The 15,127-nt window shown below is 41.2% G+C and overlaps 1 protein-coding gene across 1 annotated transcript; it reads left to right on the plus strand.

The window, feature by feature from the left end:
* Nucleotides 1-7,053: 7,053 nt before the first annotated feature.
* On the plus strand, nt 7,054-14,520 carry LOC133547245 (zinc finger protein OZF-like). The gene is made up of 2 exons (XM_061893013.1): nt 7,054-7,430; nt 12,015-14,520. Exons 1-2 carry the CDS (start codon nt 7,319-7,321, stop codon nt 13,022-13,024), a joined length of 1,122 nt encoding a protein of 373 aa, XP_061748997.1. The 5' UTR covers nt 7,054-7,318; the 3' UTR covers nt 13,025-14,520.
* The last annotated feature ends 607 nt before the right edge of the window (nt 14,521-15,127 follow it).

The raw sequence follows: 15,127 nt of genomic DNA on the forward strand, positions 1-15,127 counted from the left end.
TATCCTGGAGGAGAGACTACATGTTTTTCTTAAACGTCAACCTACAAGTTGTGGTATACATCTGTTGTCTTCCCAGTCACTTACATACAAACATCGCTATACATGGTCAGGTTGTACTCTCCTGCATTAGCACACACTCAGACAGAGTCTGTGGATCAGCTCCTCCAAGTTAGGAGTGCCTCATTTTTTTTTTTACTTGACCTCCTCCAGGTACTGCAGTCCTTTATAATGACAAATGCTTGTAATAAAGAAAAGTTTTGTTCAGCAAACTCTGACGTCTCTTTTTATCCGACCGCACTGCCGTTTTGCCCTTTTGCTTGGGAGGGGGTGACAGGACCAGAAATACACTTCAGTTTTACTAAAATCTGACCATAAATTTTTGAACTAACTAAATAACTTGAGCGAATAAATAACCTGTAATAAGTTAAAGTTAAAGTACCAATGATTGTCACACACACACTAAATGTGGCGAAATTATTCTCTGCATTTGACCCATCACCCTTGATCACCCCCTGGGAGGTGAGGGGAGCAGTGAGCAGCAGCGGTGCCGCGCCCGGGAATCATTTATGGTGATTTAACCCCCAATTCCAACCCTTAATGCTGAGTGCCAAGCAGGGAGGTAACGGGTCCCATTGTTATAGTCTTTGGTATGACTCGGCCGGGGTTTGAACTCACAACCTACCAATCTCAGGGCAGACACTCTAACCTCTAGGCCACTGAGTAGGCTAATAGTGGTGGTTTTAATAAAGATGTGACTAATATTAGACTTGTGTAAAGTTGCCTCGCAAAACTCTATTAAATTAGTCTCATTTGTTTGTGCTGTTTTCCTTTCAATTTTTAAAGATTTTTTATAGGTCAAAGTTACCCCATTCTTCCAAATAAACTAAAATAGTCTCATTCATTTGTGCCGTTTAGGTTATTGATTGTGCTGTTTTCGTTTTGGAGATATTCTAAATCAAAAGTTACCGGAAGTGATGTCAACAGACGTCTGTTTTCTCCAAAATAAGTGGGGGGGGGTTGGGGCCCTGGAGGTGGACTGCTGCTATAAAGCACTGCCAGCCGTCCATCACCCGAAGGGGAATCAAGCAGTGGTGAAGGTGCGGGATAGGAGTGTGTGTGTGTGTGTGTGTGCGTGCGTGCGTGCGTGCGTGCGTGCGTGTGTGTGTGTGTGTTGATGTAGTGTCCATAGGCCTGGGGTCATTCTGCATGCAAGCAAAAGTTCGACTCCAGGTATCATTTAGAATCAATCAATCAATCAATGTTTACTTATATAGCCCTAAATCACTAGTGTCTCAAAGGGCTGCGCAAACCACAACACAAATCACTACCACATCCTTGGTAGGCCCACATAAGGGCAAGGAAAACTCACACCCAGTGGGACGTCGGTGACAATGATGACTATGAGAACCTTGGCAAGGACCACATATGTGGGCACACCCCCCCCCCCCCCCCCCGCCGCCCCCTCTCTAGGGGACCGAAAGCAATAGATGTCGAGCGGGTCTAACATGATACTGTGAAAGTACAATCCATAGTGGATTCAACACAGCTGCGAGAGTCCCGTCTACAGCGGAGCCAGCAGGAAACCATCCCAAGCGGAGGCGGATCAGCAGCGCAGAGATGTCCCCAGCCGATACACAGGCGAGCGGTCCAGCCTGGGTCCTGACTCTGGACAGCCAGTACTTCATACAAGTACCTGGGAGTCCACTTGAATTGCAGCCTGGACTGGAAGGACAACAGCAAAGCTGTATACAAGAAGCAAGGATGCTTAGGTCCTTTTAATGTGTGCAGCAAGCTGTTGGAGATCTTTTTTCAGTCTGTTGTGGCCAGTGCCCTGTACTATTTAGAAGGGAGGGAGGTCAAAAGCGTCCATCAAATAGGAGTCCTTGGGAGGATGTTTCCAGAACAGCCTGCTCCTGTTGTTGCATCAGGGAGTCAAATCGTAGATTGGGATTGTGTTTTTCCGCCAGCAGACATTGTAGGACATTACAAATTTTCTGTGTGTTAATTAATACCAATTGTTTTTGGTGATAAAATTTCACTTTACATTGCAAATTCAAATAAAAAAGCTGCTGTCCAGTTGTTATATTTTGTTTATTATCATATTACTGAGTCTCATTTGCAAGTATGAAAATGATCATTACAATAAAAAAAAAATAATAAAAAATTGCAATCAAAGTTACAAGTCCCAGACGTTAGATGGCAGTTGTGTTTTTGTTTTTTTTGTCGCTTCCCTAAAAAGTGTTAATACTGTAAGTATTGTATTTATTACGCCCCGACTCTTTGATTGTGACATGCCTCTTAGTTGTAGTTTTTATTAACACATTTGCAGGTGTTAAAATCGCCATGTAGAATAGCTAATGCTAATCGGAAGAAAATCCAATATAAATTAGCATCAAGCTAGCACAAGTTTGGAAAAGTAGAGCCTCACTTTACTTACCTTGAGGGCATTTTTGTTGTTGTTGAGTCAATTACTTTGTCATCATTGAAAATTGCAACATTACTAAAGGATAGTGAGGCTGAGGCTGCTCTCAGTGCTGCTGGAGTGATCGTCAAGCACGAGCGTGGCGTCACGTGCAAACCAAGCTACCGTAACCCAGCATTGTTGGATTTGACGTGAGTCTGTGCCCTGTAGGACCGACGGGGTTCAATATGTGCCGAAAAAAAGTCCCGGATTCGGTAGCCATCCCGAGTGGAAAGTGATGCTTTTCGTCCCAAACGTGTTGAATTCAACTTCTAAACTATCGTACTCAGGTTTTTGCAAGCTCGGCAGAAAGGCAGGCAGGCTGAAACATGAAACCAAAACGTTTCATCTCGGTCCAACATAGCAGCGGTCAAGAGCTCTCTTTTGTTAAGGTAACGTGTGGAGTTCCCCAGGGTTCGGTCCTTGGCCCTGTACTCTTCAGCATCTACATGCTGCCGCTAGGTGACATCATACGCAAATACGGTGTTAGCTTTCACTGTTATGCTGATGACACCCAACTCTACATGCCCCTAAAGCTGACCAACACGCCGGACTGTAGTCAGTTGGAAGCGTGTCTTAATGAAATTAAACAATGGATGTCCGCTAACTTTTTGCAACTTAATGCCAAAAAAACGGAAATGCTGATTATCGGTCCTGCTAGACACCGACCTCTATTTAATAATACAACTTTAACATTTGACAACCAAATAATAAAACAAGGTGACTCTGTAAAAAATCTGGGTATTATCTTCGACCCAACTCTCTCCTTTGAGTCACACATTAAAAGCGTTACTAAAACGGCCTTCTTTCATCTCCGTAATATCGCTAAAATTCGCTCCATTTTGTCCACTAAAGACGCCGAGATCATTATCCATGCGTTTGTTACGTCTCGTCTCGATTACTGTAACGTATTATTTTCGGGTCTCCCCATGTCTAGCATTAAAAGATTACAGTTGGTACAAAATGCGGCTGCTAGACTTTTGACAAGAACAAGAAAGTTTGATCACATTACGCCTGTACTGGCTCACCTACACTGGCTTCCTGTGCACTTAAGATGTGACTTTAAGGTTTTACTACTTACGTATAAAATACTACACGGTCTAGCTCCAGCCTATCTTGCCGATTGTATTGTACCATATGTCCCGGCAAGAAATCTGCGTTCAAAAGACTCCGGCTTATTAGTGATTCCTAGAGCTCAAAAAAAGTCTGCGGGCTATAGAGCGTTTTCCGTTCGGGCTCCAGTACTCTGGAATGCCCTCCCGGTAACAGTTCGAGGTGCTACCTCAGTAGAAGCATTTAAGTCTCATCTTAAAACTCATCTGTATACTCTAGCCTTTAAATAGACCTCCTTTTTAGACCAGTTGATCTGCCGCTTCTTTTCTTTCTCCTATGTCCCCCCCTCCCTTGTGGAGGGGGTCCGGTCCGATGACCATGGATGAAGTACTGACTGTCCAGAGTCGAGACCCAGGATGGACCGCTCGTCGGGACCCAGGATGGACCGCTCGCCTGTATCGGTTGGGGACATCTCTACGCTGCTGATCCGCTTGAGATGGTTTCCTGTGGACGGGACTCTCACTGCTGTCTTGGAGCCACTATGGATTGAACTTTCACAGTATCATGTTAGACCCGCTCGACATCCATTGCTTTCGGTCCCCTAGAGGGGGGGGGGGGTTGCCCACATCTGAGGTCCTCTCCAAGGTTTCTCATAGTCAGCATTGTCACTGGCGTCCCACTGAATGTGAATTCTCCCTGCCCACTGGGTGTGAGTTTTCCTTGCCCTTTTGTGGTTTCTTCCGAGGATGTTGTAGTCGTAATGATTTGTGCAGTCCTTTGAGACATTTGTGATTTGGGGCTATATAAATAAACATTGATTGATTGATTTTTCCCACCAGTCACACACTAAGACCTTCACAGAACTCAGCACTAAGTTTCACATTTGCTCCAACGCTGTAAACAAAAAAAACTCTGAAAAATTGTTAACATTTTATTTATTGTTGATAAATGTTTGTATGAAGGGATTATTGATCAACTTGATTTACCAAGCCTCGATTTGCAAACTTTTACATTTGTGAACTTTTACATGTGGATGTAAGTGGATTTTACTTTTTGAAATGTTTATTATGTCAGCACTATGGTAAGGAACCTCAGCAGTGTGAGCACTAGAACTGGGTGAATACGGACAAATGGGGCCAATTATTTTTTTACGTATTTTTATTAGGGACCGAATGTCCCTTTGGGACAGACGACCCTATTGTATATCTAAGGTTTTATTATTATTATACCACCGCCTCTTTGAGCTGTAATTTGACCCCCTTAACATGCTTCAAAACTCAGCAAATTTAAGACACACATCAGGACTGGCGAACATTGTGATCTAATCAGAAAACCAAAACCCAAAACTCAAAATTGCGCTCTAGCGCCCCCTAGGAAAAAACACAGACAAAACTGCATGTAACTTCCGTTAGAAATGTCGTAGAGACATGGAACGAAAACCTCTATGTTGGTATGACTTAAACCTAGATTTCATACACTGACCTCCTTCTGCAAAAATCAACAGGAATTTGGCAAAAACTCCTTCAAAACAAATGTTTCCTAAAAAATGTAATTTTTGTCTCTTTTAGCTGTAATTTCACCTCCTTAAAATGCTTCAAAACTCACCAAACTGGACACACACATCAGGACTGACGAAAATTGCGATTTAATAAATAAAAAAATAAAAATAAAAACTCAAAATTGCGCCATAGCTTCTCCTAGGAATCAAACACAGACAAAACTGCTCCTAGGAAGAAAACACCGACAAAACTGCTTGTAACTTCCGGTAGGAATGTTGTACAGACATGAAAGAAAAACCTCTATGTAGGTCTCACTTAGACCTACATTTCATTCATTTACATTCTTCAGCAAAAATCAACAGGAAGTTGGCAATTACCCCTTCAAAACAAAAGGTTTGTAAAAACCTGTCACCTTTTTTGAAACATTATCTCCTCTGAGCGCATTTGTTGTGTCGGCTTCAAACTCGCACAGGAGAGAGATTGAACCCTTCAAAGAGTTTTTCTAACTACTCCGGTTTTGATTTACGAGCCTTCAAAGAACAGCTGCACTGCTGCCGCTGCGCTGCTGCCGTCCCATGATGGCCGCTTAAAAGCAGGAAGCACCAGCGTGACCACACAATGCAGAGAAGGTAGGTAATGTGCAGGTAAAGATATGTTGACTGGGTGAAAGAAGGAGGCACCAGTTTGACTCCAGGATACAGAGACGGTAGGTCACGTGCAGGTAAAGATATGATGTCTGGGTGATGGCAGGAAGCACCAGCATGTATGGGTGAAAGAAAGAAGCACCAGTGTGACCCCAGGATGCAGGGAAGGTAGGTAAAGTGAAGGTAAAGATATGTTGAATGGGTAAAAAGGCAGGAAACACCAGCAATAGTCAGTCCCGTCCATCGCTGCTTGCAGCTTTAATTTTGTACTTGTCCTTGCGAGGGTTGCAAATTAGCCCTTGGCTAGAAGTCTTATGTACTTGATCATGGGTTACCTCTGGGTAGCAATGTTTCATTGTACTGTCCCTGTCAAAAAAAAAATCAAATAATGTGATTTCTGATCGTTCGTGAGGGCACCAAAGAGACTTCTGTAAGTGTGCGCTAGGGTTTTACGGTACTAGCATAGTAAGGTGGTACTAATAACTCAAAAACGGTACCATACTCTGTTTGAAAAGTATCAGTTCCTTGGCATGACGGCGCGTCATCAGGTGGCGACGTGGCTGGTTTTAGGAGCAGAGGAGCATGTTGGGCAGCGCACGCACACAGAATACTTCCAAGCAGACACAGTGTGTAGACAGAAAAGGGAGAATGGACGCATTTTGGTGTAAAAAGTCAAGATAACGGTGAGGTGCTTTAATACATGGCTAGCTAGCTAGCAGCTAGCATCCATTCGCAGTCGACAGTGTTTTAGTTTCTTCTAGAACACTAATCCTTGGCTCCATGGCAACCAATAGTGAGCTTCTTGCACGTATCATTATCACTATAGGACATGCTTCACTACACACCGTAGGAGGATACACCGTAGGAGGATACACCGGCGTCACAATGTAAACAAATGCCATGGGTGGATCTACACCTGACATCCACTGTAATGATACCAAGAGCGCAATTTTGAGTTTTGGGTTTTGTTTTTTTTGATTAGATTGCAATTTTCGCCAGTCCTGATGTGTGTGTCCAAATTGGTGAGTTTTGAAACATGTTAAGGGGGTCAAATTACAGCTCAAAGAGGCGGTGGTACAATAAAGAATAATAATAAAACCTTGGAAATTCAATAGGGTCCTCTGTTCCAAAGGGACATTCGGTCCCTAACAAAATAATCATTAGTTGTTGTTGTTTCAACCCAAAAAAGGCTGAAATCACTGGGAATTTCCTCTCCTCGATGGATGCCTTTCGATGATCTCCTTCATTCCAATATTTTTTGGGCCAGAAACGAAGCAAGCAATATTTATTGCTTCAAAGACGCCTTTTTAAACTAGTCTATCAGAAGTGGAGGGTGTAATGACACCTTCTCGCCTGAGGGCGGCAGCACTGCTAGCATGTGCGAGCTCGGTTTGCTTTGCCGGAAATGGGGAGAAAAGTCAAAAAAAAAAAAAAAAAAAGGCAAGCGTCTGAAAAGTCTTTGTTCTTCTCCTCGTTCTTGAGTACCTAAACATTCCTGACATTATAACACAAATGATGCTAGCGAGCGACTTTGAACAAACTCTTCTCAGTCAACCTCGACGCTTCCTCGAGCTAGTTTAGCTTAGCTTAGCTTAGCTTGCTAGCGGCTAACAAAGCAGATACCAGGAAGTGTCGTGTAAAGTGTCGTGATCGTGGCAAACATGTGCGAAGGAGCCACGTGCGCCTACCAGGAGGAACTTTCTCCCACAAAAGAGGAGAAAAAGCAACTTCCGGGCGCAGTTTTCCAGCCTCTTTTTCATTTCAACACAGCAGGTTTGTTCACTTTTTCTTTGTTTCCTTCTAAAAGTGCCTCGTCAGATGTAAACCCTCAGTATTCTTTGATTCGGATGCAAGAAGAAAATGCATCAGACGACACTTGATAGTGAACATTTGTGTTCTTACAACACGGACGCGGAGAAGGACGTGACCAATGATCTGACCCACGCATGCGCACTCGGGGCTTAGACGCCATTTTAGAATAGAATAGAATAGAATGGACTTTATTGTCATTATATTTGCATATAACGAGATTAAAGACTCCAATTTAAGGTGCGGTAGTGGGAACAAATATGGGGTGAAATAAATAACACGAGAGGTAATAAAGGAAAAAATTAACAATTTAAATAACCAGACTACTTTCCAATAAAAATAGTAAGCAATCCTGTACAATATACAAAACACCATAGAAATACAAAATACTGTACAATATACGGAACAAGACATTTTGTGTCTAAGGAGGATGTTATTCATCTCTAGCTACACTACAGCTACTATATTAGTGGTTTTCAACCACTGTGCCGTGGCTTGAGACGATTTAATTTCACCTGTTTGGCTTTAAAATATTTTTTGCAAACCAGTAATTCTAGTCTGCAAAAGATGTGTTGTTGTTGAGAGTCTAGAACTCGGCAAAGTATCAATCAATCAATGTTTATTTATATAGCACTAAATCACAAGTGTCTCAAAGGGCTGCACGAACCACAACGACATAAGGGCAAGGAAAAACTCACACCCAATGGGACGTCGGTGACAGTGACAATGATGATTATGAGAAACCTTGGAGAGGACTGCATATGTGGGCAACCCCCTCAATAGGGGACCGGAAGCAATGGATGTCGAGCGGGACTAACATAATATTGTGAAAGTCCAATCCATAGTAGATCCAACATAACGGTGAGATTCCAGTCCAAAGTGGATCCAATATAGTAGCAAGAGTCCCATCCATAGTGGAGCCAACAGGAAACCATCCCAAGCGGTAATTGTGTAATACTCTTCCATATCAGTAGGTGGCAGCCAGTAACTAATTGCTTTGTAGATGTGGGAAACAGCGGGAGGCAGTGTGAAGGTAAAAATGTGTCTAATGCTTAAACCAAAAATAAACAAAAGGTGAGTGTCCCTAAGGAAAGGCATTGAAGCTTAGGGAAAGCTATGCAGAACAAACTGGCTACAAAGTAAACAAACACAGAATGCTGGACAAGCGCAAAGACTTACTGTGGAGCAAAGACGACGTCTAAAATGTACATCCGAACATGACATGACAATCAACAATGTCCCCACAAAGAAGGATAAAAACAATTGAAATATTCTTGATTGCAAAAACAAAGCAGGTGTGTGGAATATCGCTTAAAGGAAGACATGAAACTGCTACAGGAAAATACCAAAAAAAGAGAAAAAGCCACCAAAATAGGAGCGCCAGACAAGAAGTAAAAGACTACACAGGAAAACAGTAAAAAAGTGAAAATGCATCAGGGTGTGATGTGACAGTACACCTACTTTGAGACAAGAGCTATAGTCATGCATGCTTGCTTATGCTTTAAAGTCATATCCAACTTTTGTGACTTTTTACTGTCTACTGAGTTTAGTTTTTGAATGATTTCCGCAATTTTTCCCGCAAAAAATGTGCCTTGGCCCCAAAAAATCCTATCTTTATCTCACAATAATGATAAATATGAATGAATGAATGAAATAAGTTTATTTTGGTCATATAATCAATCAAGCATTTTGTGTGATCAGTTGAAGAGTACATGTTCTACATAAACAATTATACACATCTGCACACAAAAGAAAAGAAAAAGAATGACCAAAAAAGGAATAGGCTGAAGCCAAAGCTTATATTTGCCTATTCTGTACCTTCACTGAAAATTAGATTCCCTGGAACATCAACGTTAAAAAAAAAAAAAATCAATGGGATGAAAGTAATTGTTACCATGTTTTATCATTTTCAATTATTCCACCTTTCAAGGTTTTCTTAAACTTGACCAAAGAAGTGCATGTCTTCAACTCATCACTGAGCTTCTTCCACCATTTCACTCCTAAAAACTCTAATACATTTGTATTTTATATTCCTTCTCGCTTTGTTTTTCATCTTTGATGACTGGTAAACATCAAAACAAATTTGTTTTACATTTTAAATATAAAGTAATTTGAACTGTAAAAGCGAATCTTGCGGCATAGCTCGGTTAGTAGAGTGGCCGTGCCAGCAACTTGAGGGTTGCAGGTTCGATTCCCGCTTCCGTCATCCTAGTCACTGCCGTTGTGTCCTTGGGCAAGACACTTCACCCACCTGCTCCCAGTGCCACCCACACTGCTTTAAATGTAACTTAGATATTGGGTTTCACTATGTAAAGTGCTTTGAGTCACTAGAGAAAAGCGCTATATAAATATAATTCACTTCACTTTACCTGTTTCAAACATCAATTATAGTTTTCTCCTCTTAAATAAAACAAGCTAAGAATACAAGCTGGAAGGTTGTTGTTCTTTACTCCAAACATCATTTCCATTGTTTTTAAAAACACAATGTCTGATCATTTTAATACATTAGATCTTATAAATAATGGATTGGTATGTTCATAGTAGCACCCTTTGTGTATTATTCTAATCACCCTTTTTCAAGGTTTTATTATTGGCTCTGTTTGTTCTATAAATAATGGATTGGTATGTTCATAGTAGCACACTTTGTGTATTATTCTAATCACCCTTTTTTTAAGGTTTTATTATTGGCTGTGTTTGTTTTGTAAATATTTCCCCAAACGTCAACACAATATGTTAAATATGGAAAAAAATAAAATAATAATATAACATATGCAGGCATTTCCTATTCAGCACGTGTCTTATTTTATAAAGAATAGCAACGGATTTGGATATAATTTTCCCTTTTATATATTCAATATGTGGTTTCCAACATAGTTTATGATCAATTATTATTCCCAAGAATTTAGTTACATATAATCTATCAATTTCCACTTGATATAATTTTAATGTTGCTTCACAATTTGTCCTTGCACCACTAAACACCATCAATTTAGTATTCTTATCATTTAATGATAACTTATTCATATCAAACCTTTTTTTTAGCTGAATTAACTCAACCTCCATTATCCTCAACACTTCCTTCAAGTTTGATTGATTGATTGATTGATACTTTTATTAGTAGATTGCACAGTACAGTACATATTCCGTACAATTGACCACTAAATGGTAACACCCCAATAAGTTTTTCAACTTGTTTATGTCGGGGTCCACGTTAATCAATTCTTCTCCTGATCAATACACATTTGTATCGTCTGCAAACATAATACATTTCAATTTATTTATACTGAACAAATATCATTTAAAGTATAAATAACTTAGGTCCCAATACTGAGCCTTGTGGAACACCACAAGTTACTCTTCTTGGCTGTGATTTAGTCTTATTCATTTCCACATATTGAGATCTATTACAGGGCGTGACGGTGGCAGAGGGGTTAGTGCGTCTGCCTCACAATACGAAGGTCCTGAGTAGTCCTGGGTTCAATCCCGGGCTCGGGATCTTTCTGTGTGGAGTTTGCATGTTCTCCCCGTGACTGCGTGGGTTCCCTCCGGGTACTCCGGCTTCCTCCCACTTCCAAAGACATGCACCTGGGGATAGGCCCCTCCCACCTCCAAAGACATGCACCTGGGGATAGGCCCCTCCCACTTCCAAAGACATGCACCTGGGGATAGGTTGATTGGCAACACTAAATGGTCCCTAGTGTGTGAATGTTGTCTGTCCATCTGTGTTGGCCCTGCATTGAGGTGGTGACTTGTCCAGGGTGTACACCGCCTTCCGCCCGATTGTAGCTGAGATAGGCACCAGCGCCCCCCGTGACCCATAAGGGTACAAGCAGTAGAAAATGGATGTGTATATATATATATATATATATATATATATATATATATATATATATATATATATATATATATATATATATATATATATATATATATGTATATATATATATATATATATATATATATATATATATACATACATACACCGGCCCCCACACACATTCTTTTCTCTAAAAAAGAAAGACTAAAGAATACAGTAGATAGTCAAAAGATTTGCCCAAGCCTGTGATAAAATTGACATCATTAAGTGGGGACGGCGTTGGCGCGGTTGGGAAAAAGTGGCCGTGCCAGCAACCTGAGAGTTCCTGGTTCAATCCCCACCTAGTACCAACCTCGTCACGTCTGTGGTGTCCTCGAGTAAGACACTTCACCCTTGCTTCTGGTGGGTGCTGGTTAGCGCCTTGCATGGCAGCTCCCTCCATCAGTGTGTGAATGTGGAAGTAGTGTCAAAGCGCTTTGAGTACCTTGAAGGTAGAAAAGTGCTATACAAGTACAACCCATTTAGCATTTCAAAGACAGAAGAGGACGAGATATAATCCTTACATCACTTGGAAAGTCAGCGTCCACTAAGCATCTTGTTCTCCTGTTCTTTTTGAGTAAAATAACTTAAATAAACTCCGCTTTTGTCACACCCACGACTAGAGGACTAAGAGGACAGCCATGGCATCCCAGAAAAACTAAAGCACGTGTTTGTTTTCTTTCGTCCTGCAGACGTCGGCGAGGAACATCTCCCTCCCGAGCAGCAGGAGTGGCGCTCCCGGGTGAAGGAGGAGTGTCCGCAGCCCCCCCACATCAAAGAGGAAGAGGAGGAGTACAGCATCAGTCTGGAGGGAGAGCGTCCTGAAGAGGACCAAGTGATTCGTGTCATTGTGAAGAGTGAAGATGAAGAAGAGGAGGGTGAACGAGAGGCGGAGAGACCAAGCAGCAGCTCAACTCAACACATGACCACAGAAGGTGATGGAGACCACTTTGGAGGAGCACAAGCGGCCTTAGCTCCACTGTCAGATAGTGAGCACACGGCGTCTCACTCTGCTGACACTGATGATGATGATGATGATGATGATGATGAAGACTCTAGAGCAGATAGGACATGTCGCAGCGACAACACGCGCTGGAAATGCTCCGAGTGTAACAAAAGTTTTTATGACGGCAGCACCCTGAAAAGACACATGACCTGTCACACCGACAACATGCACTGGAAATGCTCCGAGTGCGAGAAAACCTTTAAGCAGAAGAGCAACCTGAAAAGACACATGAGGTACCACACGGGGGAGAAACCCTTCATTTGCTCGGAGTGCGACGAGAGATTCTACGAGAAGGCCCATTTGATCGCCCACACCAGGCGACACAAGGGAGAGAAAGCCTTCCCCTGCCCGGTCTGTGGCAAACGCTTCTACGAGAAAGCCCGCATGATGGTGCACACCAGAACTCACACCGGAGAAAAACCATACTCGTGTTCAATTTGCGGGAAACATTTCTCCGTGAAAGGTAGCTTGTTAATTCACAGTAAAATACACACCGGAGAAAAGCCTTTTAGCTGCTCGGTGTGCGATAAAAGCTTCATCCGGAATGCTGGTCTGGTGGCGCACATGAGGAGACACACGGGGGAGAAAGTGTTCAGTTGCAGGGTGTGTGAGGCAAGATTCTCCTACAAATACCAGGTGGACAATCACAAGTGTGCCGGTGACAACAGCAGCCGTCAATCAAGCTTGTTGGGCTGAGACAGGGGTGTCCAAAGTGCGGCCTGCAGGTCATTTTTTAACAGCCTCACGGCACATTTTAAAAATACAATTGACAATTTTTTAAAACGTAAAAAGTGATATAAAGGAGCAAATGGGTGAAATGTAACAAGAACATGTTGCAATGTTGACTCTAATAACACAAAGCTGCCATGCAGGCTGTTTCTTTCCTTAAAAAAAAACTAGTGAATAGAAATCAATTATGAATTATTGACCTATTCATGGCTCTAATTATGTCACATTAAATATTCCACTTTTAGATATTTTTGGGGGGCAAATGTTGCATATTTTGTGTTTGCCATGTGTTGTTTTTTTCAAAGAAGGGCCTAAAACGAACAAACAAAAAACATAAACTACAAAAAAACTTATAATTGACGAATAGATCTCAAATTGCTCTCAAGATTATTGTGTTACAAATAAACAGTAAAAAATATATATATATATTATTTATTTTTTAACACTTTAATGAGTAGGACTCCTTAGGATCAATGTGTTTTGTTTTTAAGTGTCATTGCACAAAAAAAGTGAATTAAAATCAATGGTGTTATGAGTTGTTGACCTTTTTTCGGCTCCAATTGTTATATGATCACAAATATTCCACTTAAAAATTGTATTGGGTGAAAATATTGCATATTTTGTGTTTTTTTTTCCATAAAAAAACATGGTTTTCTTTGACAAAAAGAGCATACAACTTAAATCTTTAAAAATGTTGACAGATAGACCTCATGTTGATCTAAAGATTTGAATAATAATAAAAAATAATAACACATTTTTAACATTTTATTTTTACCAAAACTCTTTGGGGCCCCCGTGATCAAGTCTGAGTGGAGGCCTAAATGTATATTTTTTAGTCATACCTATATTGTATTGTTTTTTAAAATAAATGGCCCCCGCTTGCTTTGATTTTTCAGTGTACGGCCCTCAGTGGAAAAAGTTTGGACACCCCTGGGCTGAGCACTGTTTGCTTCCTGTTTAATAATAATAATAATAATAATATCAACTTAGCAGATCTCCCTTTGGTTGTTTTTGAAATAAAAGCTTCCTTCACTGACTGAATTTTCTTCTGAATTCATTCTACTTCCAATAAAAATGCCAACTTATTACTTAAAATCAACTTCATTCTTCACTCGCTAGAATTCAATCATCAAAAGAATAAACCTGAACAATCAACATCTTGTCATTTTTTAAGTGCGTAAGAAAATAAATTACTGTAAATTAATATTTTGGTTGTTTTTGTTAAACGTTACGTATTAAAGGCCTACTGAAATGAGATGTTCTTATTTAAAGGGGGATAGCAGCTCCATTCTATGTGTCATACTTCATCATTTCGCCATATTGCCATATTTTTGCTGAAAGGATTTAGTAGAGAACATCCACGATAAAGTTTGCAACTTTTGGTCGCTAATAAAAAAAGCCTTGCCTGTACCGGAAGTAGCAGACGATGTGCGTGTGACATCACGGGTTGTGGAGCTCCTCACATCTGAACATTGTTTACAATCATGGCCACCAGCAGCCAGAGCGATTCGGACCGAGAAAGCGTCGATTTCCCCATTAATATGAGTGAGGATGAAAGATTTGTGGATGAGGAAAGTGAGAGTGAAGGACTAGAAGAAAGAAAAAGACGATGGCAGTGGGAGCGACTCAGATGTTAGTAGACACATTTACTAGGATAATTCTGGAAAACCCCTAATCTGCTTATTGTGTTACTAGTCTTTTAGTGAGATTATATAGTCATACCTGGAAGTCGGAGGGGTGTGGTGACCGCCAGTGTCTCTGATGGAAGCCATGGAGGAGTCAAGAAAGTCGCAGCTGCCTCTTTGACAGCTGCAGGAGGAACGACACAAGCTCCGCTCATGTCTCCGGTAAGAGCTGACTTATTACCACAATTTTCTCACAGAAACCAGCCGGTTGACATGTGGTAGAGAAACATGTTCGCTTCACCGCTCTGTTCCAGTTTAAAGCTTCACAACAAACAAGGAAACACCGGCTGTGTTTGTGTTGCTAAAGGCAGCTGCAATCCACCGCTTTCCACCTACATCTTTCTTCTTTGACGTCCCCAATATTAATTGTACAAATTGCAAAAGA

The sequence above is a fragment of the Nerophis ophidion genome, linkage group LG02, assembly GCF_033978795.1.
Source record: "Nerophis ophidion isolate RoL-2023_Sa linkage group LG02, RoL_Noph_v1.0, whole genome shotgun sequence".
NCBI lineage: Eukaryota > Metazoa > Chordata > Actinopteri > Syngnathiformes > Syngnathidae > Nerophis > Nerophis ophidion.

Coding starts and splice junctions, on each gene's coding strand:
- LOC133547245 (XM_061893013.1), top strand. CDS start 7,319: ATGTGCGAAGGAGCCACGTGCGCCTACCAGGAGGAACTTTCTCCCACA. Junction 7,431..12,014: donor TTTTCATTTCAACACAGCAG/GTTTGTTCACTT, acceptor TTCGTCCTGCAG/ACGTCGGCGAGGAACATCTC.